This window comes from Sinocyclocheilus anshuiensis, unplaced genomic scaffold (genome assembly GCF_001515605.1).
Source record: "Sinocyclocheilus anshuiensis isolate Anshui unplaced genomic scaffold, SAMN03320099.WGS_v1.1 scaffold322, whole genome shotgun sequence".
Taxonomy (NCBI): Eukaryota; Metazoa; Chordata; class Actinopteri; order Cypriniformes; family Cyprinidae; genus Sinocyclocheilus; species Sinocyclocheilus anshuiensis.
Window position 1 is genome coordinate 1220961 of NW_015542366.1, and position 26250 is coordinate 1247210.

The 26250-nt window shown below is 38.1% G+C and overlaps 1 protein-coding gene across 6 annotated transcripts in view; it reads left to right on the plus strand.

Moving 5' to 3' along the window:
* The window catches only part of LOC107692147 (activating transcription factor 7-interacting protein 1-like), a 44537-nt gene extending 21631 nt beyond the window's left edge, over window positions 1–22906 (plus strand). For 2 of the 6 annotated variants that reach the window (XM_016491084.1, XM_016491086.1), the window contains exons 2-14: window positions 14143–14205; window positions 14907–15513; window positions 16453–16631; window positions 17183–17329; window positions 17448–17522; window positions 19019–19080; window positions 19525–19586; window positions 19708–20373; window positions 21037–21071; window positions 21167–21224; window positions 21594–21683; window positions 21797–21825; window positions 21948–22906. In XM_016491084.1, the coding sequence (XP_016346570.1) occupies window positions 14913–15513; window positions 16453–16631; window positions 17183–17329; window positions 17448–17522; window positions 19019–19080; window positions 19525–19586; window positions 19708–20373; window positions 21037–21071; window positions 21167–21224; window positions 21594–21683; window positions 21797–21825; window positions 21948–22406 (2463 nt within the window). In that variant the 5' untranslated portion in view covers window positions 14143–14205; window positions 14907–14912 and the 3' untranslated portion in view covers window positions 22407–22906. Of the gene's footprint in view, window positions 1–1231; window positions 1343–6585; window positions 6663–7015; window positions 7097–14142; window positions 14206–14906; window positions 15514–16452; window positions 16632–17182; window positions 17330–17447; window positions 17523–19018; window positions 19081–19524; window positions 19587–19707; window positions 20374–21036; window positions 21072–21166; window positions 21225–21593; window positions 21684–21796; window positions 21826–21947 lie in introns of those variants that run through there. The other 4 variants (XM_016491083.1, XM_016491085.1, XM_016491081.1 and 1 more) reach the window with 4 other exon arrangements.
* The last annotated feature ends 3344 nt before the right edge of the window (window positions 22907–26250 follow it).

Genomic DNA, 26250 nt, shown 5'->3' on the forward strand with positions numbered 1-26250 from the left:
AGACCTGCAGTCAGTCAGGAAAAATCCTGGTGTCCTGTTGACTGATTTGGCCACTTCTCCATTAGCCTACTTTGATTTATTTAACATTTATTCAATTTATTATTAGGTTACTTTATATTAGTGCCTGCCTGATGGATGCAAGGTATTTCTGAGCTCGGCTTTCAATTGTGACCAGTGGATTTGAAAAATAAACGTGATAGTTTGATAAAAAATAAATCGATAGCCTAATTCATGGATTCGCTAGTGTTGTCTGCAACCTGATCTCCGGCGAAAGGCTTCTGCACACAAAAAAGAAAAGCCCTATATGAACAGGCAGCATAATGAAGCGATTGGATTTTCCTGATGGATCTCATATCTATAACATGATTTCTGTGTGCGAGGTTACAAATGTATGCTCCTTTTCTATGTGCTTTCCTCACTTAACACGAAAGTGAAAGTAGCCTACGCATTCGGGATAGTTTAAAAGAATTCGGGTCTGATCGGTGTAGCATTTGGACCAATCAAACACACCATTTTTCATTAGATTTAACAAATCAATCATTCATTAGAGTAACAAATAGTCACAGACCCCTCACCCAATAAACATACTGCGGGTTTTCGGATCCAAGTGGACCCGTGAAGACCTCTACACTGCAGTGTGACTGTGCTCTAGAACTAATTTCAGCTGGTTTCATATTTTTTCATATGTACAGCCCTAGCTCTGCTCATCCCACACCTCTGCTCAGTTTTATTGCCAGGCTTTTGATCGCACGCTTGCAGATTTCTCCTCCAAGCAGAAGGTGGCCTGCATTTGAGGATAGCAGTGTAAGCTCCCAGCTCTCTGTCTTCCTGCCCATGTTTATATGTTTGTCTTTTCATTAGTTTCTCTCTGAAAGTATTTATATAACTACACAAAATGTTAAATCAACTAAATGTAATATTAACGCAGTGAGTGGGGTTCTTGCTATTTAGCGTTAGCGTGAAAGTGTTAGCCAATGATGCATGTTTAGCTATGTTACGACTTTGCTAGCATTTACTTTAAGCAGTAGATTGGTTTTTAATAAGTTGATTTTGGCAGATGTGTTTCAGGTGTACTTAATCTTGCATCTGGAGCTTTTCCTTTCAGCAGCGGTTGGGTCCAGCCCCCCTTAGCACACCTGCTGGTAATTTACAAGATCCTGAGGACCTTGATTAGCTACCTTGTGTGCTTGTTTAGAGGCTGAAATAAACTATAGTAGACTAGGCCCAGGGATCCTCAAATCTGACCCACGAGAGCCACTTTCCTGCAGAGTTTAGCTCAATCCATTATCAAACAGACCTGACTATGCTAATCAATGTCTTCAGGATCATTAGAAAATCACAGGTAGGTGAGTTTGATCAGGTTGGAAATAAACTTTGCAGAGCATTGGCCCTCCAGGGCAAGATTTGAGGAACCAAAGGATTGAGTGAAATTGAGCACCCCTGTGTTACAGCTTGTCTATACTAAAAGCGGTAAAGCTGCACATCACTTTAAAATGATTGTTAACTATGGATCAGTTAGCTGTAAACTCAAAACTAGATTTTAGTGAAGTAACAATAAAAAAACTACTTGCAGTGATAATCATTGATATAAAATTTGTATAATAATACAATACAATACAATACAAATAATAATGTCCAGAGACATTGCTGCTACTTCATAACTATCACTCGCTGTGCACAAGGTGTTGAAGGTGAGGAACACCTGCATGGATTGAAGAGACAACCCTTTAAAAGTGTTCCATTAATACTCCAATGCAGAAGGATGAAGCAAAGCCAGAAGACTGAAGTATGATCTGATAACTCAGAAGAATCCCAGGAGCAGCCCCCACCTGATGTCAATGGAAACCATCTTTGTTATCCAGAAGACAAAAGACCACCTCTATCACGTGAAGTCATTTGGTGGGATAACAAGGCTTGAATGTCTGAACACACTGTGTTCCAACACAACCTCAGTACATCCCTGATAATCTAGCATAATTAAAAATTTAAACTAAATTTTAAAAGCAAGAATTTCAGCTCCTGTGTGGACGAACTGTTGGACATACCTTGACACGAGGAACCAGAAGAGTCAGATGTGAAGGAACATGCTGCATGCAAGCTAAACACTACATCAAGCAGTCCTGAAACTGGGCCACTTTTTTAATTTTGTAATTTCTTCCTGTGATTTGAGCAACCTCGGGTTTTTTTTTTTTTTTTTTCTTTTCAGCTTGACAGCAGCCGAGCTGGTGGCCATGTTGTGTTATTGCAGTGCAGAGCTGCGAGCATAAAATGGCAGAGTGGGGGAAGGTTTCTTAAAGAGACCTCGCTGTAAGTCTGGCTCTGAGTGCTGGCTGCAGTGTGCAAGGTTTACTGTTGTTGTGCCGTGTTTGGTTCAAGTCATTCTAGAAGGATTTTATAGGCTTTAATCCATTCAATATTTCATTTCATGTACTTGTATGATAATTCTGTTGGCTTTTGAACATAGTAATTCATCACACAACAAGAAAAATCTAGATTAGTTTAATATAAAATTCAATCTGGTAGCTTGATTTTTTTTTTTTTTCAATCTGGTAGCTTGAGCAGAAACGCAGTTTAGACCGACACATGAGAGAGATCTACAACCCGCAGCTAAGCCAGTCTGAACTGGTTTCAGCTAGTTTCTGCAGGTTGCGTCTGTGATTAGCAGGCTGTGCGTACCGTAGCATTACAAGAGGAAAGCTGTTTTTTTCCCCCTTAAAGGAAGTTATTGAATTGTTAATTTTTATGAAGAATTCAGGTTATGTTGGTACCTATTTCACTAGTAGCGCTCTCTAATACTACTTTGCATTTTATTTTTGGCATGGATTAGCTCCTCCTAATGTTTGTGCTGCCCTGCAATTTAGAAAATGGGATATTCCATTCCTTCTCAGTCAGGATTGGCGAGGATCTTGGCAAATCTTGTTTTTTTCATGTTGACTGCAAGTAATTTTGCAGCGATTTTTCAGCTGTCATTGTTATATACAGATTCAGGAATCTGTTTTGAATAGTGGTTAAAATGCATTTAAGAACTTCTGTTATATATTGTTATTGCAATATCATTTTGCTATAAGTTTGATTGCATCATATAATAATTGCTGTTAATAGTGTTCATCGTCTGTTTGATTACGTCTTTAATTGATTTTTCCGTACATGTCTGCCATATGTACATAAACTGACAGTCACCACTGATAAGCTACTACGAAATATTGTAGAAACTGAATTTTCTGTAAAGTTGCTTTGCAGCGATTTGTATCGTAAAAAGCGCTATACAAAATAAACTTGAATATTGCACACTTGCAATTACCACATTTACATAATATTTGTATTTATTAATGTAGATGTTTTTCTTAAAAGCAACTCATAGTTAACTTAATTTAATAATTTAAACATACGCTTAAAGAGCCACCAAGAATATTAGTTGTCATACACAGGGCCGTCCTTAGTTTATAAAAAAAAAAAAAGTGACGCGTGGCCAAGTATGGTGACCCATACTTGGAATTAGTGCTCTGCATTTAACCCATCCAAAGTGCACACACACACCGTGAACACACACCCGGAGCAGTGGGCAGCCATTTATGCTGTGGCGCCCGGGGAGCATTTGGGGGTTCGGTGCCTTGCTCAAGGGCACCTCAGTCATGGTATTGAAGGTGGGAGAGAGCACTGTACATTCACTCCCCCCACCTACAATCCCTGCCGGTACGAGACTCGAACCCGCAACCTTTGGGTTACGAGTCCGACTCTCTAACCATTAGGCCACGACTTCCCCCGCCAGTTCCCCGCCAGTTGACACGGGGCGCGGTGCGATGTGGGGGTGGGGCGGAATTCCCCCTCGGTCCGTTCGCCGTGGGGCCTGGTGCGACTGCACCAGTTGCACCCCACTAAGGACGGCCCTGGTCACACAATACTGAAAGTCAAAAATAAAATAAAAAATAAACAATTTAATTTTTAGTATGCAAAATAAGAGACCAACAAATAATGTATACCAATATTATCCAAAATCTTATAAACACAATGTAGATCTGGCACTCTTATTTCCTCAAACTTTAGCAAAAAGAGATCTTCTAAAAAGAGATCTTTTCTTTTACACATGGTATACATTTTTTATGTTGCTTATTGCTGTAGTCTTTTATGTATTTATTTTGTTATTTCCATGTAAATATTAAGAAAAACAGAGATTTAGATTGCTAACAATATAACTGACCTGAATAGCTGCTTTTAGTAAAGCTATAAAGTAGAGATTAGACTGCGCACTGCCGTAGTTTGTTAGTGTTTTTGTTTATTTAATCAGTAATGTTTTTTTTTGTAGCTAGATCAGCACAGTTTCTCAGTGTTCAAATTATTCATGGTTTCCCTAGGGGAAAAAAATATCCCAACAGCAATAATGATAATGAATATCTTTTAAAACTAAAATTCCACTGGCCAATTTTCAAAGGCAAAGATTTTATTTATGTTTTGACTTAAAAAAAAACAAACTGTAAACTGTAATAACCTGGCTAATGGTGAGTGAGTGAGCTGGAATCTGCTCCAGTAACATTTACTTGTACTGAGATGCCAACACAGAACCTGCTATTGTTTGTCATGTGAAGTCTTAGTCAATTCCATTTCTCTGTTAATTCTGAGTTGACAATGAGTCATTAAGTCAGTCAGATGTTAATTCATCGAGTGAGTCATTAGACTGATTCAACCTGATAACTCAAGTTTGAAACAGAAATGTTTGATTCATTACAAAGAAGCGGCACATAGTAATTCGTTCACACATCAGACTGCAATGTTTCCAGTGCAGTCAGCGAGAATCATGCAGTAGAAAGATGTTGATTTTTGTCTCTTTATAGTATTTGCATTTTGCAGTTCTTGGTCTTTCTCTTCACATTCACTTCAGATTGTGAGCTCAAAACTCAGCTCAACTATAATTGTTTCCTGCCGTAGTGCTGTAGATTCAGCAGCAACGTGTCGCTGCCTCTGATTAGCGGTGCAGAAGAATCTGTGGCTACTTATGCAGGGTAAAATAAGCATGTGGGGCTTCATCTAGAGAAATCAAAAACACGTTGGATACACTGTGTCCTGAATTCGTATGAAGAACAAAACACAGATATGAATTATCATTTAAGCATAAATTTACTGAGATTTCAAATTAATTATTTTTGTCATTTGTGAATTTGTACTATACCGAAATGGCTATATAGGCTCAGAACTCGCTCTGAAAGCTGGATTCTGATTATTGAAACTATTGTGGTTACCAATCTGACTAGCAATACTGACAGCTAGTGCTACACAGGAATTGCCAAATTCCTAGTTGTTGAGAAGCAGGTTGGCATATGCCTCCATTTAGATGTAAGCTATGATCTGTGAATGCAGCAATACACTAAAATTAAATCATGATTGTATGAAAATGTAGGCAGTTTTAACATGTTCTTCCTTTTGTATGCAAAGGACCGTGAATTTTCACACCCCTCTTTTTAGAACTAGTGCATTCCTTGCCTATTACTTTCTACAGTTTTGACCGCATGCTATGCAGCATTGGGGAGGGTATTTTTATCCATGATTTTTATCCACACTTAAATATGACAGCTTTTTTTATCGTATACATCAATATTTTTGTGCCTTTTTTTGCAGTGCGCAATTAAATAAAAAGCTTGCAGTTATTTTGAAGAGTTTGTCTTGGCTTGTTAAATCATGGCAAGGTCTTGCAGACTGTATATATATATATATATATCTTCTAACATTTTATCTTCTACACTAGAAAAACAATACTATTACATTTACTAATCTTTATATAAAAGACAAATACAAACATGGTAGAGTCCAACCAATGCTCCCCTTCCCCCTCCATGTACTCTTTGTGTGCTCGTTGAGGAAAGGTGCCTAGACGTGCTTGAGTCACGACTAATCATGGGCTACGCTTGAGAACCGCTGCATTACAAGTTCATTTCACAAATTATTTGTATTTTTAGATTTAAAAAAAAATTACTGTGTATATATTTCAGCACCCAGTTGGCTCTGATTGGAACACCTCACTGCTGTTTGGCATGCATAAAAACCCACTGATTAGTTGGACCTCCGATGGAAATGACCTGTAGTGAGTGTCTGTTTGGAACTCGGACAGTTGTAACGTCCAAGTTGTTAGGAGTGTCTCCCCCTCTCAGCCCATATAATGGTATGATCCATACTCCCCAGTAATTTTCCATTGTCTGCTCTGCTGTTACTTTGCAGCGAGAGGGTGGAGCTACACTGCAGTGTGACTGTGCTCTAGAACTAATTTCAGCTAGTTTGATATGTTGAGACCTAATGTATGTTTGAACAGTTTTCAGTGTCAATTCCGTTTCAAAACATGTCTGTTTGTCTAAGCTAATTTAGTAAAAAAAACCAAATCTAAAAGTAAACCTTGAAAAATTGAATTGCTAAGAGAACAGTCTTGTTTAGTTCCTTTGGAGTTATCAGTCTAGTACAGTTAATTTATCAGTGTCAAACTCTGTATATTAGTGTGTTCAGTATTTATTAACATAAATAAAAAATAGCACCCCTGTAAAATCCATGGTACAGCCCTAGCTCTGCCCCTCCCCCACCTCTGCTCAGTCTTACTGCTAGGCTTTTGATCGCACGGAGGCTAGTCACGCTTGCAGATTTCTCCTCCAAGCAGAAGGTGGCCTGCATTTGAGGATAGCAGTGTAAGCTCCCAGCTCTCTGTCTTCCTGTCCTTTTGTTTCTTTTCATTCGAATGTTTTTGTGAATGTGTGGTTTATATTACTAGATTGCACAATGTATCTACATGTAATTTATTGCAGTGAGAAGTGATTGCGATTTTTGTTTTCATTAGCGGAAAAATGCTAAAGCATTTTTTTTTTGTTTTTTTTTTTGTTTAGAGAATACGTATTTGGCTACATAACATGATATTGATGAGTGTCTAACATATGTGTTAAAAGTCTGTTTATTTGTGGTTCTGGGGTACTCGGTCCTGAGATTTTCCGTTCATCTGAATTTAGGCCCCACCCTCTTTTAACTCACCTGTGGTAATTTACAGGGGATCCTGAGGAGCATGATTAGCTGGTTCAGGTCCTTTTTAGGAACCAATCAGAATCTTCAAAACCAAATCTGCACAAAGGTAAATCTTTAGTAGGATTGAGCACCCTTGTGGTAGAGCTAACAGGCCTTTTCTGTTAATAATATCAATGTTTTTAATTTCTGAAGTATAACTTTGTAGATCTACTTAATTAAAATATATAGATTAGCCAACCCATGCATAATTAATGTGTAGAGAATGCTGTTCTATAACTGACTCATCAAGCACAAGTCGTCGAAGACCAGGAACACGTGGATTGAAGAGTACCTATAAAAGCGAAGAACTCCAGTGTACCAGAATGAAGCAAAACCAGAAAACTGATGATAACACCGCGCAGAGGAGCAACACGCACCTGACGTGTCAATTGAAAAATCCTTACACTGCCCAGAAGACACAGAAGAAGACAAGGCCACCTCTGTGTTATCACATCAGATTGTTTTGTGGGATTCAAAGCCTTGGTTGATGGAAGACATCGTTGGTGAAACCTTCATGAGGATGGATTGAAAGCCGCCTTTTTTTTACGTGAAAAAATCAGCTGCTGGAACCAGACAGAGTCAAACGCATGCTCTATGCAAGTTGGCTAAATGAGACCGCTTGTGAAATCAAGCCACTTCATTTAAATTTTATCGCCTATTCCGGTTTACATCATGTGGATAGTACAACTGCAGTTGTTTAGCTTGCCAGAAGCCGAGCTGGTGGCCATTTTGTGTTATTGCAGTGTAGAGCTGCGAGTGTAAAATGGCAGAGTGGAGGAGGGGCACTTAAAGCTATGTCGCTGTAAGTCTGGCTCTGAGTGGTAGCTGCAGTGTGTGCACACTTTACTGCTAAGTTTGGTTCCTGTTATTCTAGAGGAGTTTAAGGCTCCATTGCCTGAAATATTTTCCATTTCACGCATCTGAACGGCAATTTTAGTACAGTTTTGAAAGTGCTGAGGAAAGATTAAATAGGAAACTTGAGAATCAGTTCATTTATGAGAAAATAAAATTGACAGCTTGATCCGCTGATTAGTTTAATTGCTTTACCAGAATCCTCCCAAGTGTTTTTAGACACATGAGAAATCCGTGAGGTGTAAACTCGTCTCAACTGGTTTCAGCCTGTTGCTGTCAGTCGTGTCTGTTATTAGCAGGCTGCGCATAAAGTAGTTGCTCGAGGAAGCTGTTTTTATGCAAACAGTTGTTGTGATTGAGGGTTTTAAGATGGATTTAGGTTGTTTTAATGTTATTATTTCACCAGTGGCACTCACTGTTGTAAATATTACATATTCCGTTGCCAGTCGTCTGCACTTGTACTTGCGCTACATTCTCTTAGCAGCTTGCGAACCTACAGGAAATCGCTATTAAGGCATGATGTGATTTTAAGAATAAAATCCACTTTTTCACTAGTGAAGGGAGTTTATTTGGTGCTAATATAGTATAATGAAGAGCAAAGGATGAACATTAGGTGTGTGACTAATGCTTTATGAAATGTAGTTTGGTCTCCTCATTAAAGCAGTTTTTTTTCCCCTCAAAGCTATATCAAATCAGTTTTCCGAATGAACTTTTAATGATAGCTACTAGGGTCTTGTGAACAAAATATTGTGGAACTGTGGAATAAAGATATAATTATATTCTATATAATCTTATGCTAATACATTTAATTAGAATAAAAGAAAACAAGCCAATAGTTATATGTACCCAACGATATTAGCAGTGCTGTAATAAGAAATTCAAAATACCAGAAAAGTGAGAGCAGTGTAAAATATGTAGTATAAAGCTCAAGCTAGTGCAAAACCATAGCGAGCAATGAAAACAATGGAGAGAATGAATCTCATTTTACACCCTGACAGGATACGGTTTCTTTATTGTTCTCATCATAGCTGCAGTATTATGCTCCTTTTTTTTTATTCCCATGTGACTATTCTTAATGAAAAGGCACCACACCTCCATATAAAAATGTAGAGCTTCAGATTTTTCTGATTTAAAATCTTGGTGTTCTGCCGCCGTATTCAAGGCCTTCATCAGACATTAGGAACATCGGTATAATATTACATTAATTTAATTGATTAGAATTATTTTAAGCTGTCACAGACTTCCTTATATTCAAAGTTCTGCATCTCCACATTCCTGTTTAGTTATCGTACGATCCATGTCTTTTTTTTTTTATATTGTTATGACTGCACATTCTTCAGCAGTGGGGGAGAAGTGAGTGTTCTCACTGAGTCTCACCCCCAGTAAAATTTCTTTCCCATTTTACACTTTTTGTGTGTGGGCAGCAATTTTTGCTGCAGCACCCGGGGAGCAGTTGGGGGTTTGGTGCCGTGCTCAAGGGTCTCACCTCAGTCGTGGTATTGAAGGTAGAAGAGAGTACTGTACATTCACTCCACTCACCTACAATCTCTGCTGGTACCGAGACTCGAGCCCGTGACCTTTGGGTTACAAGTCTGACTCTCTAACCATTAGGCCACGAGTGCACCGGAAGTCAACACGTTTGCATGCATGGTAGATTTGAGGCAAAGAACTCTTTCCCTTCCATTCACACTTGGGGGTGTTCCTTGAGTTGATTTGGCTAGACGTGCTTGCGTTCTCTCAAGATCATAGGATGCACCTGAGAAGTATTAGGTTCATTGTGTGTGTGTACCTTTGTATGTTTATTGATTGTGGATGCCGCCAAAATATGTTAACACAAAAGGGACATTGACAAGCTCTGTGCAGGAGACATGCGTTGTGCAACTAGATTTTAATGCCGAACGATCTTTTCTGTCCACTCTGAAATGCAACAATCACGTCTAATCAGATTAGTATGTGGTTTTCTCAGTTTGCACATTCTCTTGCCCTCGCAATGTATTTGCACACTATTGCTGAATGTCATGACTCTTAAGAACACAAACCTTGTGTTTTCAAGACTTCCATGCTGCTTTTCCAGACAGCATCATTTTTCTTAATATCCTTGTGGATCTTGAGGTATTTGTCGCATCAGATTTTTCTGAAAATGGGCGGAGCTACCCGATAATATGCATAAAAAAGGAAACCAAGAGACTGGCGAAATGCAGTGTCGCTTGTCATGGCTAAGACAGAAGCGCAGATTAATGTGGAAGAGCGCATTGATCGTGTCGCGTCTGGTTAGGAAACTGTGTTGGACCTTTGACTATGTGGAAACTCATCAGTATTTACTGTCTGTTAGGAACTCAATCAGTTGCAACAAAGGTCGTAAGGGTTTTACGAGATCTGTAAAATCTGTTGTGCTAATATTTTTCTTTTTTAATTTAAGACTTGTGTGGAAATTGACCGTAGACATATCAGCCATTTGAACTAGAATTGATTTGTTTGGATAATGAAGGTCCTTTTCTTTGTTCTCATGGACTGAATGTAGGCTTTTTTATGCCGCCCTTGTCACTTTTATTTATAGGCACAGTAGAGAGAGGAAAGGATGGGGAAAACAGGAGATCAGAAAATGTCACGAGCTGGATTAGAACTTGCATCGGCTACATGAACGCTAGAGTTAAATGTGTCGAAGCACGTACACTAGCTGCTACGTCTAATAAAATGTAGTTGGGTGACTTTTAGTCTGGTTTTCAGGATAGTTTTACGAATGACCCTTTACTAGGAAAACAATGAAAAGAGTATTATTGGGATTTGTTTCCCATTTAATCAGCTTGCCTTTGGGAATAGCTCACAAGAAAATCCTAAATTTAAGCAGAATAAATTATGCGTTTTCATGTGATTAATCACAATCACAAAGTTACTCACACATTTCTGCAGAGGTGTGAAATGCTCATGAGCTGTGAGTGATTCAATGTGACTCGCCTCTTTTTGTAAGAAGGAATAGTCAGAAGTGATCAGATATGCTAAACATGCTTAATTGTCTGGCATTGTATATTGAAGATGGTGGCTATAGCTTATTTTGTTGTCAAAAGTTATTTACATTTGTATGTGATGGCATTTTTGACCTTTTACCTCATTATCCTGTTCTGTGCAAAGCTGCCAAAAGATGTTTGTGCTGTATAGAGATTAATACTACTGAGTTATTCACTGAAAAATATGGATTTGAAAAATCCATATAGGCAAATTATTACTTATTGTATGTTTAAAAAGCAAAGCAGATAAATTTTAGCTGTGCTCCCTCTTGTGTCGACACCTTGCGGTGCATGTGAAGACATCCCTCCTATGTTGAAATGGTACGATCCACATCGCAGTAATTTTCCACCCTGTTTTCTCTGTGCCTGCAGCAGTGGGGGAGGGGGCAGTTTTTGCTTTTCAGCACATGGCAGTTTTTCTTTCTTGCTGCTGAGGTTTTTATTCTTTATTTTCCTCTGATTTCTAAAGGTTTTTGGTTGAATGCCATATTTTGGAACACCTTTAGGTTTTAGAATACCGCTGGTCGATCAGTGAGCTTTCATGAGGTGATGAATCATCTCGCAGTCTCATAAGGAGTCAAAAAGTGACCTTTTGTTTCATACAATGCTGTCCTGTTGGTTGTAACGCTACAATTGTGTGTAGCTACAGTTTTTTTTTACTGTTTTTTTTCTGGTTACAGCCAACACCTTACAAAGAATGTGCTCCGCCTCTCCCGCACGCGAGATCCCTTCCCCCTCCCGTTCTCTCTGTCTCTCTCTGTTCTTCTTTTCTGTGTTGTGTGTGCTTTGAGCTAGTTGGGAACTAGGCATGCTCCTGTTTTTTCGCGCTCACTACTAATCAAGGCCTACTCCTGAAGACTACACCTCAAGGTTGTTTTCGAGCTGTTTTGGTTCTTGAAAACAATTTTTTTTTTAAATTCACATTCATATTAAATCGTGTTTCTCAAGATTAATGGACTTTTTTGTGGATTTTTTTTAAACATGATTTCTAAATGTTTTTTCATCTTTTTGTATTATTGTGGACGTTGACATTTTTGCGAATATTTTTATTTTTGCGTTTGTTTTGGCTGCTAGTGAGAATTTTGCAATTCTGACATGATTGGGATCGTCCGTTTTACATTCGACTAGAAAATTTGATTAATGCTTTGGGTTTTCGCACTAGGAAGTGCTGATTGCGTGTAATCCGTAAACGAATGTGATTCTTTGCGATCTTTTCATATTTAATGCTTTTTGCTAGGAATGATTGTGATTTTATTATTTTAGATTTAATGGTTGCTTTAGTTTAGTTAACTTTTTTTTTTTTTTTTTGGTTACCTGAAATCATTTCTATGGTAAGCTATCAGGCAGGTATCGACCCTGTACCTTGTGTTCAAGACGAAGTATGGTGTTTGTTTCGCAAACAGTTCTTTACTGGCAATCTGCAAGAGGTTGTTTTTGAAATCAGCTTTGGTTGAAAGTGACCACAGATTCTGTGGATTCAGGTCTGATCCTCAGGAGGAGGAGTAATGTAGAACTGAGCCTGGCTTTACACCGCAGCTTTGGCGACCATTTTGCAACGAGTGGGAACCTCCGCGCTAATGTTTACAGTTGGGGTGGGGGAGGGCCACAGTGAGGCTGTGCGCGGTGATCAGCATTAGAAGAACAAGCTTTCCAGAAGCTAGCAGCCATTTTTATAAAATGAATGTCCTTTATTATGGACATAAAACTGAGGAGATGGAGGAATACAGAGATGCATTTTATTACTGTTTAGTTTTTGTCACATTTGTCTGTTCTTTTCGGGTTGATGACATGTTGGAATATGAAAATGTTACTTGTTTTTCTTATGGGTTACTAATGGCACCTCAATTTGCTATCTCTCTTCAACTGACTTGACACCTTCATTTGTGTCTTGTACAGTCTAGTCACCTGTCTTGCTCCTGACTCCGCAGTTTAGGAAGGAAAATTAATCAAAGCTCTAAAACCTTCAATTGAATTACGTAAAAGTCTTTTTCGTTGTTGTCATGGATACCAAACCTCGGAGGAATGGCTCTTGACAGGTGTTGCAAATGGTTCAGGAGGATGAGATTTTGGTATATAATATAGAAGCCACGTCATTTACACCTGCCAGGATGATGATTGTTAATGTGGCAGTGCAGCAGCAATGCGGCGTCCTGTGGATTTATGCTTGCAGCTCTTTGCAAGATATTTTATGGGATGTGTAGTAAAACAAAGAAGCTGAGATGAGAATAACTAAAGTAAAGTTGATGTGAAGCATTAGAATGAAATCAAGACAGATTAATTGTTTGCATCCAGGAAGGTGCTTTGATGCTAATAGCAAGTTAATTTCAATGCTAGCAACTTGCTCAACTCTTATTCATGTGAATATTGAAAAATACAGGAAACTGCTTATTGTAAATATTGAGTTATTTTGAATTTTTACTATATTCTGATTTATATCTGTTTGTTCTGGCTGAGAGGTGTCATCTTCAGAAAAGTTTTAGCGTTTGATGCTAAAGTACCACTATTTTCAGGCTAGACTATTTTTCGTGCATCACATCTTGAGTTTATAATTAAGAACTATGCCAGGTGGCTATTCTTTGTGTACTATTTTTAGCTCTGAGAGCAATGAATGAGAACACCACCATACCATAATTTGTTTTTAAATCCCTGTCCTTCTGTAAAATTCGGTCTTTTTAGTTTGCAAATAGGTTTTAATATTACCTGGACTTATCATAACAACAAATCGCAATGTACTTCTGTACCACACATTGTGTGATGTACTGATTCTTTTCTAAAATAAGTGTTATCTACTTGTACTTACAGGATGTCGCCAGCTTTATGAGGTTTCTTTTTTAGCTCAAGTTCTTTGTTTCTCTCTATAGACTATATAGAATGTTATTTTTACTCCTCTTCCAATGAGTTTATCATATGTGATCTTTGTCATAACATTTGGTTGCAGATTCAGCATGGATTGTAAGTCATACTCATAGAACTAAGGAAGTATGTCGACTAGATTACTAGATAACTAAGAATATGTCAGTGCTCGTGTGTTACGTTAAAACTATTATGATTGCATAACATTTTGAGAACAACTTGTTAAATAAAACATGAGGGAGCTGTACTTAAAAAGTAACTGAAGGATGTTTGAATCAGGTTTTCAGTTGAAGAACTAATAGTTAAACACATCTAAGTCATGCAGCAGAAATGAGTTTGAATATGTGCAAAATAATTTCTTACTGAATTTAAAAACCTAATATTTCAATTTTTATTTTTTTAGGATCCTCAAGCGACTGGCTTCCAAATCCATGAACAGGAAAGTGCGAGACATCACAGAAGCCTGGTAAGACAAACTAATGTCTTTTTGTGATTAACACTTGAGACTGAAGTACTAGTCTAGGTTAAGTCTGATAGTAGCTTTGAAAATCTGCATTATATAATGAACTCCTCTTGTCGCTAGCAGATTCTGTAGAGTGCTGCTCTCATTGGTTAGGAATTGCACCAATCACGTTGAGGGGGAGGACACAAAGTCTGCTCTCTCAGGATTCTGAAATCACATGCACTGCTGACTGTTACGGCCCTACCAGCTCGCTAGTTATGTCAGTTGAACTGAGGAAGGTTATTGGTTTTCGTTAGGTTCAACTACATTCACAACAGATTCCAGGTGGTTTGTGGACTTGTTAATCAGAAAGGTGCTTCAGCGCAGACTGATAGTGTGGGCAAACAGATCTAAACAGTTTAGTACTTTTACTTTGACAATTTTATTAGATAGTAGTTTAGCCAAAGTCTTAGTCCAGGGTTGTGGTTACTTTTTTGTTACAGTTAAAGAAAGCTTTTGTGATCGAGGCCAAGAGAAAATTCTAGAACAGCAGGAAATGGCATTTAGATGAGTGACAGTGACACCTTGTGGCCACACTTCAGTTAAAGCACTTGTACTTGGTCAGATTAATCAAATATGTTGAGTACTGGATGGAGTTTAGCTAACTAGCCTGTTTAGGATATCAAACATTTGTTTGACCATATCCTCCCACCATTTTTCCACAGGTAAAAATGGAAGTTGCTGTACCAGAGGAACCTCAGAAGAAAATCTTTCGTGCACGCAAAACAATGAAGATGAGCGATCGGCAGCAACTGGAAGCTCTGCACAACACCTTGACAACCACCACCTCCTGCTCCGCCTCTTACTCGTCTTCCTCCTCACGACCTCAGACACCACTGGTGAATGGCGCCCACACCGAAAAGGAGAAGGAGAAAGTCAAGGAGAAAGACTTGAATCATAAAGAGGCCGAATTGATGTCACCTGCCCCTGATTCAGCTCGCGGTTCCCCTTCTCCATCTTTCACCCTCTCTCGATCCCCTTCTCCACCCAACACACAAACTACCTCGCCTTCTATGGATCTTGACGACCCCCTTGTGGCTGCAGAAGAGAAAAAGGAGACAAGCAATAAAAGTTCCTCCTCTTCTCTTTCTGCTTCCCCCTCTGGGTTGAACTGTGATCCAGAGGTTAAAGAAGGATTTCTGTGCTTAAGCGAAGAGGATGAAATCCAAGCAGACAAAGATGAAAACAAAGAGAGTAGTGAGGAGAAGATGAATGAAGATGATGAGAAAGAGGACCAAAAAGATGAAAAAGGCACTTCTGAGAACGCAGGAGGTGAGAATGTCTAGAAAATCAACCTGCCTGCAAACTACTGGTCGGTCGATAATTTCAGGGAGGTCAGATATTAATTGTCACTCTTGCATTTCTGTACAATTTATTTGTGGAGACTGTAAAAATGTTCTCATGTAAATATTTAAATCAGACAAGTAAAATATGAGCTTTCCAATTTTTTTGAATCAAATAATCTTGTAAAAGACTTTCAGGTAATTAGAGATCAACTAGTCATTTTGAGAGAATTATTTTGCAATCATTAAGTAGAGGAATGGTTTACTCAAAAAATGAAAATTCTTACATTTACTCATCCTCATGTTGTTCCAAACTTATATGACTTGCTTTCTTAAGTGGAACACAAATTTTGAGGAACGTTTTATCTTTTTTTTTTTTGGCGTTAGTTAAAGTGGTTTAAAAAACACTTGACTCCATTGACTTATTGTATGGACAAAAAAAGCTGCAACATTTTTCACATCATTTGTGTTTTATAGTAGAAAAAGTCAAACCATTTTGGTAGTGTGGAAGAGTAAATTAAATGAATTTGTTGAAGGTTGAACTATGCCTTTAAACTTATTCTATAGACTCAAAATACACTGAACAAAATTATAAACGCAAAACTTTTGTTTTTGCCCCCATTTTTCATGAGCTGAACTCAAAGATCTAAGACTTTTTCTATGTACACAAAAGGCCTATTTCTCTCAAATATTGTTCACAAATCTGTCTAAATCTGTGTTAGTGAGCACTACTCCTTTGCCGAGATAATCCATCCACCTCACAGGTGTGGCATATCAAGATGCTGATTAGACAGCATGATTATTGCACAGGTGTAAATGGGGGCAAAAACAAAAGTGTTGCGTTTATAATTTTGTTCAGTGTAGTTTGATCATTTTGAGAACCAAAGTCTATAATTGCCTAAACCCTTCCTCTGCTTCTACTCGATAGCAGACAACAGTCCCCCTGCTGGTACAAAGAGATCATTGTCTGAGGAGAAAGATGAAGATGACAAAGAAATTGAGGAGGAGAGAGATGGAAAACGAGCAAGGCTGGAGGGTGAGGAGCTGGAGGCTCAGCTAGAGCTGAAAATCACAGCCAGTGCTGGGAGCCGCCATAAACTGGAGAAGGTTTGTTATTTTTTTACCTGAAGCCTCGCATTTGTAGCGTGGAGTCTCTTATAATGTACAACAGCACATTTTCATATAAAAAGATGGGATACAGAGATGCATGATTACAGTAAATTAATCTTACAAGGATAGTTCACAAAAAAAAAAATGTAATAATTTACTCCTTGTCGTTCCAAACCTGTATTCTTCTCTTGAACATAAAAGAATATATTTTGAAAATGTTTACTCATCTTTGGAACACAAATAAACGTGTTCTGGAGAGACACGGTTGCTTTTAATTTAGGCTTTTATAAGCATATGGTAAACTGAGAACAAAACGCATTGGTTCTCACTTGTCAGAATTTTCCTCTATGGGTGAACTAACCCTATAATTCTGAGTTTCGGGGAGAATTTAGGAAATTGTCTGTAATAATGGATATTGGTAGATAACATTCATGATAGACATCCAAAAGTCTTCTGTAAGAAAAGAGAAAATTTAGCATGATTTCCAGGACTTTCCAGGCTATCAGATATAAGTAGTAATAATCTTTTTCTGTCTCTTTTCCTATTAGATGGTACAGCAGTTAGTTGAGGAACGGTTACGGGTGCTGCAGTTGACTGTATTTGACCGAAGCATAAAAGAGCTGAAAGAGAGAGTGGAGAAGATTGACAATGCAAACAAACAACAGAATACGGTGCAGCATTTTAACATACTACAGGTGAGTTTTGAAGTTTTCAAATACAAGAATTAATGGTATTGTACATCCAATAAAAACAATTAAAAGGGAACTCTGAAACTTGATACTTAACATCAATAAAACTGTGTTGTCATTTTAGGCCAAGATTTCCCGGCTGGCCAAAAAGTTTGGTGCTGCTAATCAGGCCTCGGAGAACTCAAAGAGAACTCAAGAGGTAAGAGTGGGAATCACTGCTAAAAAATGTAGTTATTGCCTGATTTGGTCAAAGTGGTTTGGTGAAAAACATTATGGGAGTCATAGGGCTGGACAATAATTCAATATCAATATGTATCGCGATATAATTTTTTTTTCAATAACGGTGATATGATTTTTAAACACATTTCCGATATTTCGATATACATGACCAGTTTCCCATACATTGATTTATTTGTGCCGTTTGACTTCGTTGAATAAACATGAGCACTGCACGTTTCAAAATCATAACACGGCGAGGGTGTTTTATATGAATGTATCTCTGAAGGGAACTGACTGTCTTCAGAAAAGTTTCGATGGCATTTTCATTTGATCTGATAAAGTAGCTTTCATGAGCGGAGCTGCTTTGATTACAGCCATTACTGGAGAAACCGCTAGTTTTATCACTCTAAAAGCGCCTCCCGCTGGCAGAGAATGAGTTTTCATTTTAAATAAGCCCGTCTCCAGCAACGTTTCCAGTTTTTGTTGTCGTTCAATTTTTTTGTTTTCTGCAGTGACTCTGAGCACTTTTCATACCCTTTTTTCTGGCTGAAGCACATTTGTTTCAATCTATAAGAATAATCAGCCTACACTACCAGTCAAAAGTTTTTGAACAGTAAGATTTTTAATGTTCACTTTTCATACCCTTTTTTTCTGGCTGAAGCACATTTGTTTCAATCTATAAGAATAATCAGCCTACACTACCAGTCAAAAGTTTTTGAACGGTAAGATTTTTAATGTTGTTTTTTTTTTTTTTTAAGAATTCTCTTCTGCTCACCAAGGCTGCATTTATTTGATCCAAAGTACAGCAAAAACAGTAAAATGTTGAAATATTTTTACTATTTAAAATTGCTTTCTATTTGAATAGATTTTAAAATGTAATTTATTCCTGTGATCATACATAGCTAAATTTTCAGCATCATTACTCCAGTCTTCAGTGTCACATGATCCTTCAGAAATCATTCTAATATGCTGATTTGCTGATTATCAATATTTAAAACAGTTGAGTACATTTTTTTTTCAGGATTCTTTGATGAATAGAAAGATCCAAAGATCAGCATTTATCTGAAATAAAAAGCTTTTGTAACATTATACACTATTCCATTCAGTATAATTTTTATTATTTTTTTGGGAAAGAAATTATAGATATTAATACTTTTATTTAGCAAGAATGCTTAAAATTGATCAAAAGTGATGATAAAGGCATTTATAATGTTAAAAAAGATTTCTATTTCAGATAAATAGTGTTCATATCGATATCGGAATTATATCGTATCAACCGAAATTAAGAAATATATCGTGATATCAATTTTGGCCATATCGTCCAGCCCTAGGGAGTCATGGGATAAGGATGTAAGCCAATAATGGTCCTTATCCATAAATATAATACCCTTTTCACTGATTGATTGCAAGCAAAATGTGCTTTTGAATGATTAGTTCTCTTCTAACTTAAAATGCACTTTGTTTCCTGTTAATCAGGCTCATGCTGCCTCCGCTGCTGCTCAGGCCAACAATGCAACCAACATGACTACCCCGCAACGGTAAACATATGACACATCGACCTCTATTCATCTTCACAAGATCATGCCATCCTTCCTCCATTCCAAGACCATTGCAGTAATTTGTTTTTTTCAAAATTAATCAAATAAAAATAAGACGCACGTTCAGTGGTCAAAAATGTGTATCTAGTGTAAGTTTATATAGAAAATCAATGGAAAAGCAACACAGAAGAATGCATTTTCTGTGAATTGCTCTTAAAACTTGCCAACATCTAGACAGTTCACCATCTTTTTTCCACAATGGCTGAACAAAGAGCTAGCTAGCCACAAATGCCTTCTAGACGCCCTTTTGGCCACAGACTAATTTGGAAAAACTGCACATATTAGTGCTGCGCTTTATTCAAAAAGCTTTTGTAAATAATATTTGAAATGCTTGTGTTATTGCCATTATTGTAATGTTTCCCTACCATTTCTCTTCCTTTACAGTACTGTTAAAACCATGATGGATTCCAAACTGTCCAGTGCACCCGCTGGTTCTAATACACCTGGTGAGCTTTACAAAATGCTTACAACCATTATTAATTCTAGTTGTCATTCTAATGCTTTTTTTTTTTTTTTTTTAACTCAAATGATTAGAATAATTACTCTTTTTCTTCCTTCGCCCCTCAGCAATCCCAGCCCAGCCCAAACCTCTGTCCACACCGACTACACCAACCTCCTCCGCACTAGTTTCTCCTGCACCCATTCTACAGATCATCTCCACAACTACAAGCTCCACTCCCTCATCCACCTCTTTGCCTGGCCAGTCTCAGACAGGCACCCTACTACTTAAGACTGGACCCAGTACAGGGGTCATGACTAGCACCCCAGCAACATCAGGGGGTCAGTCAGTGTCTATTCAGCCGCTTTTGATTCAGCTGCCTTTAGCGATGGCAAATGGGCAAAGTGGGGCATTGGTTAGTACTGCTGGTGGTGTCGGTTTAATACCGGTGTCGTCATTATCTACGGTTAGTAGCAACAATAAGGCAAAGATGACTACACCTGCCACCACCTTCATCCTTCAAAAGCCAGCAGGCAATGTTGTTTCATCTTCCTCGACATCGTCAGCTCCGGCGGTATCGTTAGCGAGAGCCGTGTATCCGGGTGGCACAGGGACTGTTAGTTCACCCAGCACAGGGATATCCGTGACAACAGCTCGAACACCTACGCAGTGTGCTGCTGTCGTGGGAGTGTCTACAGCAGCCTCTTCTCCAGGAACCACAGGAGCTGCGGCGACAGGATCAGCAGCAGCTGCAGCTGGTCCACCATCGGCTTCCGCACTGGCCTCAAAGACAGGTATGAGAGAATGTCTATCATGCGGGCACTTTTTTTTAATAATATCTGCTAAATGGAAAGTGCGATAACACTTTAGTACAGGGACCAATTCTCACTATTTACTAGTTGCTTATTAGCATGCCTATTAATAACATATTGGCTGTTTATTAGTACTTATAAAGCATTTATTCTACATGACCATATTCTACATCCCTAATCCTACCCAATACCTAAACTTACCAGCTATTAATCAGCAAATTAGGAGTTTATTGAAGCAAAAGTCAATGGTTTCTTAATAGCGAGAATTGGACCTTAAAATAAAGTGTGGCCAAAACAAAGTGCTTTATTCTGTTTTGTAATTTTTAGTTTTTTTCCCATTGAGGGATATAACACAAAATGAATGATTATTTAAAGCTTGGAATAATACAGTATTAATTAAATATATTGAAATGGTGATTAAATGTAGCAGTATGTTTTCATTATTTTAGTTTTTGAGAATTCGGAGCATCTTGATTATTGTTGTGACTATAAAACTTGCTGTCTCTCTTAGTTATGTATATTAATTAATTAAAAATAATTATTCTCACACTGCTTTTATTTATTATATAGTATTATGTAATGCATATTTAAAAATGTTATGGGCTGTTTCATAATGTCATCTCATTAATCTTTAATGTTTAACAGATAATCAGGCCTCAACACCGAAAACACCCTCTCAGGTAAGCAATGTGATGTTTAAAATGTTATTGCAAATACCACTTTTGTCAGTTTTGTTTTTCCAGTTTTATTCTAAATTTTATTCCTCTCTCTACAGACCGGGCGTCCCAAAGGTTCTGTGATAGATCTGACTGAAGATGATGACGATGTTCAAGGTAAAACACAGCTGCTCTTTATTTCTGTATTGTAAGGTGCAATCACATTAGTGAAATTTTACAGGTAAAAAAAAAATGAGTTAATTGTTTGTTGTTAATAGTGTAATGATGTATGAAGAAGCACAGCTCACACAAAAGTCATTTTAAAAACAAGAGCGTTCTGTTGGTGAGCTTTCACCCTCACACGAAGCTCCAGATTGTGCGGATTCCTATTGAAATCACTAGATTTTTGTAAAAAAATTATCTAAACAATGACTTGAGGATCAAGTTCAACCCAATATTCGAATTAAGTCTCACTGCTAATTTTTCTCATCCTAGTTATGAGAACTGTTATACTAATACTTTTCTCTTTTTGTGGATGCTGTGCAGTGACTGGAGTCCAGAAAGCCACTGTTTCCCCCATCACTACCCAGCGTGCATCTGGGCCGCCTCCTTTAGTCAGCTCTACCACTAATGCTGGTGAGTGAAAAGTACACCTTTTTTCCCCCCTCTCTCATGTTATTCTACTTGTTGCCTGTAGTTATAAAATTTAGAGCTGTATGCTGACATGTTTTATATTTTTCCTGGTTCAGGAGCTCGATCAGCTCAACGTTCCTCTGTGGTAAGTGTGTGTCCATAAAAATGTAAAGAAGATACAAAGGCCATAATTTTAACATTTTATTTGTGTTTTTAACATATAGTGCCTCCTGTAGTCTTTCTTACCTTCACTCATTGTTCTCTCAGGATTCTCCATCCCGTCCAAGCTCCTCTTCTTCCACCACTCTTCCACCATTACCACTGGCACCATCGCCACCGGCACGTCTCCCACCCGAGGCCGCCCACACATCCCCTCCGCAGCAGCCCCAACTTAAACTGGCCCGTGTCCAGAGCCAAAACGGGATCGTCCTATCCTGGTGTGTTGCAGAAACTGACCGCAACTGCGCCGCTGTAGATACCTATCACCTGTACGCCTATCACCAGGACCACCAGGGGGCAGCATCGGGCACTGGTGCATCGGCTCAGTCACTGTGGAAGAAGATCGGGGAGGTGAAGGCGCTGCCGCTGCCCATGGCATGCACCTTGACCCAGTTTGTCTCGGGATCGACATATTATTTTGCCGTCAGGGCCAAAGATGTGTACGGCCGCTTCGGTCCTTTCTGTGATCCGCAGTGCACTGACGTCATTAACCCTGCGTCATCCTAAGATAATTCCAAACAAGGGTGAGATGGTACAGAAGGACGTGGCCAACGGAAGTATGACAGGAGATTTGTAACAGTTACAAAATTGTTAACTATGTGCAGACCACTGGTTTAGTCTTGCCCTTTGTGTTAGGAATTGTAGGGAATTCAAATAGGTTGTCTAATGCAAATGGAAATACAAATAATCATCAGTGCATACAGACACATACACTATTTGTTTCAACTTTATTTTACAATAAGGAGGGAACTATCAGACTTAGGTTGTGCTTGAAATTGTATTTTCCTTGTGCAGAATGTTCAGAGTTAAGTATTGTTTTTGAATTTCTCTCTCTTTTTTTTAACATTTTTTTTTTAATAAAAAGATATTCATTACGTTGCACAGATGTTCCAATATAGGTCCCGGTTAGCTACAGGACAGGAAAGCTGAGGTGTTAAAGGTTTTGAAATGTTTTTTGTCTGGTACCCAGACACTCCAAAATGACACTCAATAAAAGTATTGATATATTTAAAAAGGTCTTTTTTTATTATTTGTTGAAACTACAGTGTGAATTATTGAATGACATTATACAAGACCCTGTTAGAAATATTTCAAACTGTTCATGCATGAATCTAATGTATAGTCAAAGTGCGATTCTTTTTGTTTCATCACTGATATATGCTTTTAATTATCTGCATGTTTGCTTACCTTTTGATTTATCACTTACTTTGAATTTTTATCAGTTGATTTGCAGTTTCAGTCTAATAACTGGAAGGGAATGTCACAAGAAAAGTTAAGTTATCCGTTTGCGTTCCAGTTCATCTTAATGCCAGTTCCTTGGTTCTCTGGAAGTATTGGATATGAGTTCTGCCACATGGCTATAAGCTACGTGACTAATGAATCCCTGAGTTCCAGGAAAATTGAGCAGCTGTTGGCACCACAACAATGCCACTGTCCCAAGGCCTTTATTAGCGACTGTCCCGATGTGCAAGGCAACATACAAGAAAAAAATAGTCTTTTCACCATTTCAAGCAAATAGGCACTGGTAAAACATCTATTATAAAAGAAAAAAATATTAGTGATATGTTGCTTGAATGTATATATTTACACAAATTTTTTAAGAACCATCTCTGGAACAAAACTAAACCTTTTCAAAAGTGCTTCATTAGTTAACATTAACACACCAATGACAGAGGCAAGGAAAATGGAGTGCAGATGGAGGAAAAAAAACTTACCAGTTATGGTTGAGCACTTGAAGGTTGCAAGGTCAGCATATGTTAGAAAAAAAAAACAAGATTGAACCGAGGTGTTTGGTGCTGTGACTAGATTAACAAGAAAACAAAATCTGATGAAACCTGCTATATACTATTATAGTGTAGCAGCTATTGAATTTACTCTCAGGCAAAAAAAAAAAAAAAGGAATACATAACTTTAGAAAAAACTTGGAAATGCGCAATCAGCTGCCTCAGCTTCTTGGACGACATCCAGGAGAAGCTTCAAATCATTTACCTATACAGGGTGGAATTCACAAAACTTATTGCAGCTTTAAAACTTTTATGTTTGATGGTCTGTTCCTGTCTAAGTGAGTGGATCAAAGATTCAGTGTGGACCAGACTTTATGCCATTAGTCAAAAGTCTGGATATTCAAGACTACATTTCTAAAATCCACCTCAAAAATATTAGAAAGGCTGCAGAATGTTCTCTATTCATGATGCAGGAATGTTAGTTCATAGCTACAACTTGCTTATTGTAATGTGCCATTGGCTGGATTTCCAGCTGTCTCCATGAACGCATTAGAGTTTATTCAGTTCAACCAGATTAAAAAATTATAAATCAAGATGCACTACTATTCTTATAATTCATCAGTGCATTTTATTTACAACACATTAACTTATCAATATTAAATTAAAAGCATTTGCCAACGAGAAGATGCTGCTGTTATCTAAGGCACTATTCTGTGTAAATTAAACAAATCTGTAATCTCTATACAACGAGAATAAGCAGAACAGCGCTAGTGAAGTTTGCACTGTGCAGATTTTACCTACATGTTCTTCTAACTACTGGCCACAAGGGGACAGTCAAAGACGAGCAATTTCGAGAAGGGTCTGGCTGCAGCCTTGCACTTGCACTCTCAGACGTGCATTCTCAGGCTTGCATTCTCAGACACTTGCTCTATTTTTTATTACTTTTTGTTTGAAGTGCAAGTGCAAGGCTGCAGCTAGACCCTCTTGGCAATTTCTGTACAAAATGCAGCGAAGACCGCAAATTCATTCGATCACATACTCATAGCAAAATTGTAGTAGATCTATATTTGATAGCCTACCTTTCAGCAAAATTACATTCTTAATATGATAACTGACAAACGTTATGGAGACCATGTAAAGAGGAGTTCCAATTTTACTAAGAGCCTTATATCAGTTTTAAAAGCGTTTCGCAGACTAAATGAAACACATGAAAACACTTTTATTTTGCAATGTTAACGAATAAGCGTGGCTCATTCTTGAAACAATGGAATCATTTTATGAAATGACTTTTTTTGGGGAAAGTGTTTTATATTTCAAAGTACATATTTAGTTCTAAAATTTCAGTAACTTTAGTTTTGTTTCGTTCTAAACAAAACGTTATTTTCGTTCTAAATTAAATTTGAAGCAGCATTAAGAATGTGCCGTATTGACATGAAGAATCGCGAGGAAATGAAATACATTCGATTCTGAGCAGGATTCCACATTATTTATGAGAAGGAACGCCCTCCAAATGATTTCATCCAATCGCCACAGCGCTCAACAGGTGTGACGGAATTGACGTTGAGAGCATTTTCTCCACAAAACACCGCGGTAAGTTTATCTTTTTTGGACCGCTGTCATATACGGATCGGAATATGTTTTTCTATAATGTTTGTATAAGTTTTTTTTTCTGGTCATATTTCAGCTACAGCTACTCCAAAAGTGAACTACTATTTAGCCGAACGCATCTGATCGCATCTTCTTTATTAAAGGGTCATGAAACCCCAGACTACTTTTTCTGAGGTTTTAGCAGAGGTGTTTGTGTTGCACATAATAGAAGACAAAGTTAGCATCCGATAATTTTAACTGTTGGAGAAAACTGGTTAATTTTTAAGGGGTGGTTCACTGGGTTTTTCTAGGCTTGATTGTGTTTATGGGTGCAGTCTAACACGTGTTAATGCTTCGTTTAAAAAAAAACGCATTCTTTTTCACATAATTTACCTTTATTCCTCACCTATCTGTCCCTTCTCTAACAAATGCCTCGATTATTTTCTGTTTTTATGAAGCCTCTCCCTCAGAAATACGCGTGGGCTGAGATTGGTCAGCTGGCTCAGTGTGTTGTGATTGGCTAAACCGCCTCTACAGCGCTTCTGAACATCCCGCCCCTCAAGCTCAGAATGTGCTCCGGTTGTATTGTAAACAATGACGTCCTCTATATTGCTTATCAATTTGAGCCCGATTGAGACGCAGAGAATATTAATGAAGAGGATCGCGCAGAACCTGTGCAAGCACTGCTCTTAATGGTATGTTTGTTTGTTGTTGTCCCATACTTTTAGATACGCTGTTGTTTGTAAATGCTACTGCTTCTGTTAGCTTTTAATATATGGTTTTATTCTGATTAAAGCTTTAATACAGCACAGCAAACGTACGCACGTCCATGTATAATGCTTCTCATAGCTATGTGAAAATAAGTGTATAAATGGAACAGTTTGTTGGAGCTGATCTGACGATCTGAATGAGAGAGAGAGAGAGAGAGATGCAGAGCGTGTGCAGAGCAGGGCGATGCGAGGAACAGGATTGAGAATCGCTGCTTTAGAACATTGGTTTTGAAACTTGTGAATCCATTAGAATCGTTAGAAGACAGAATC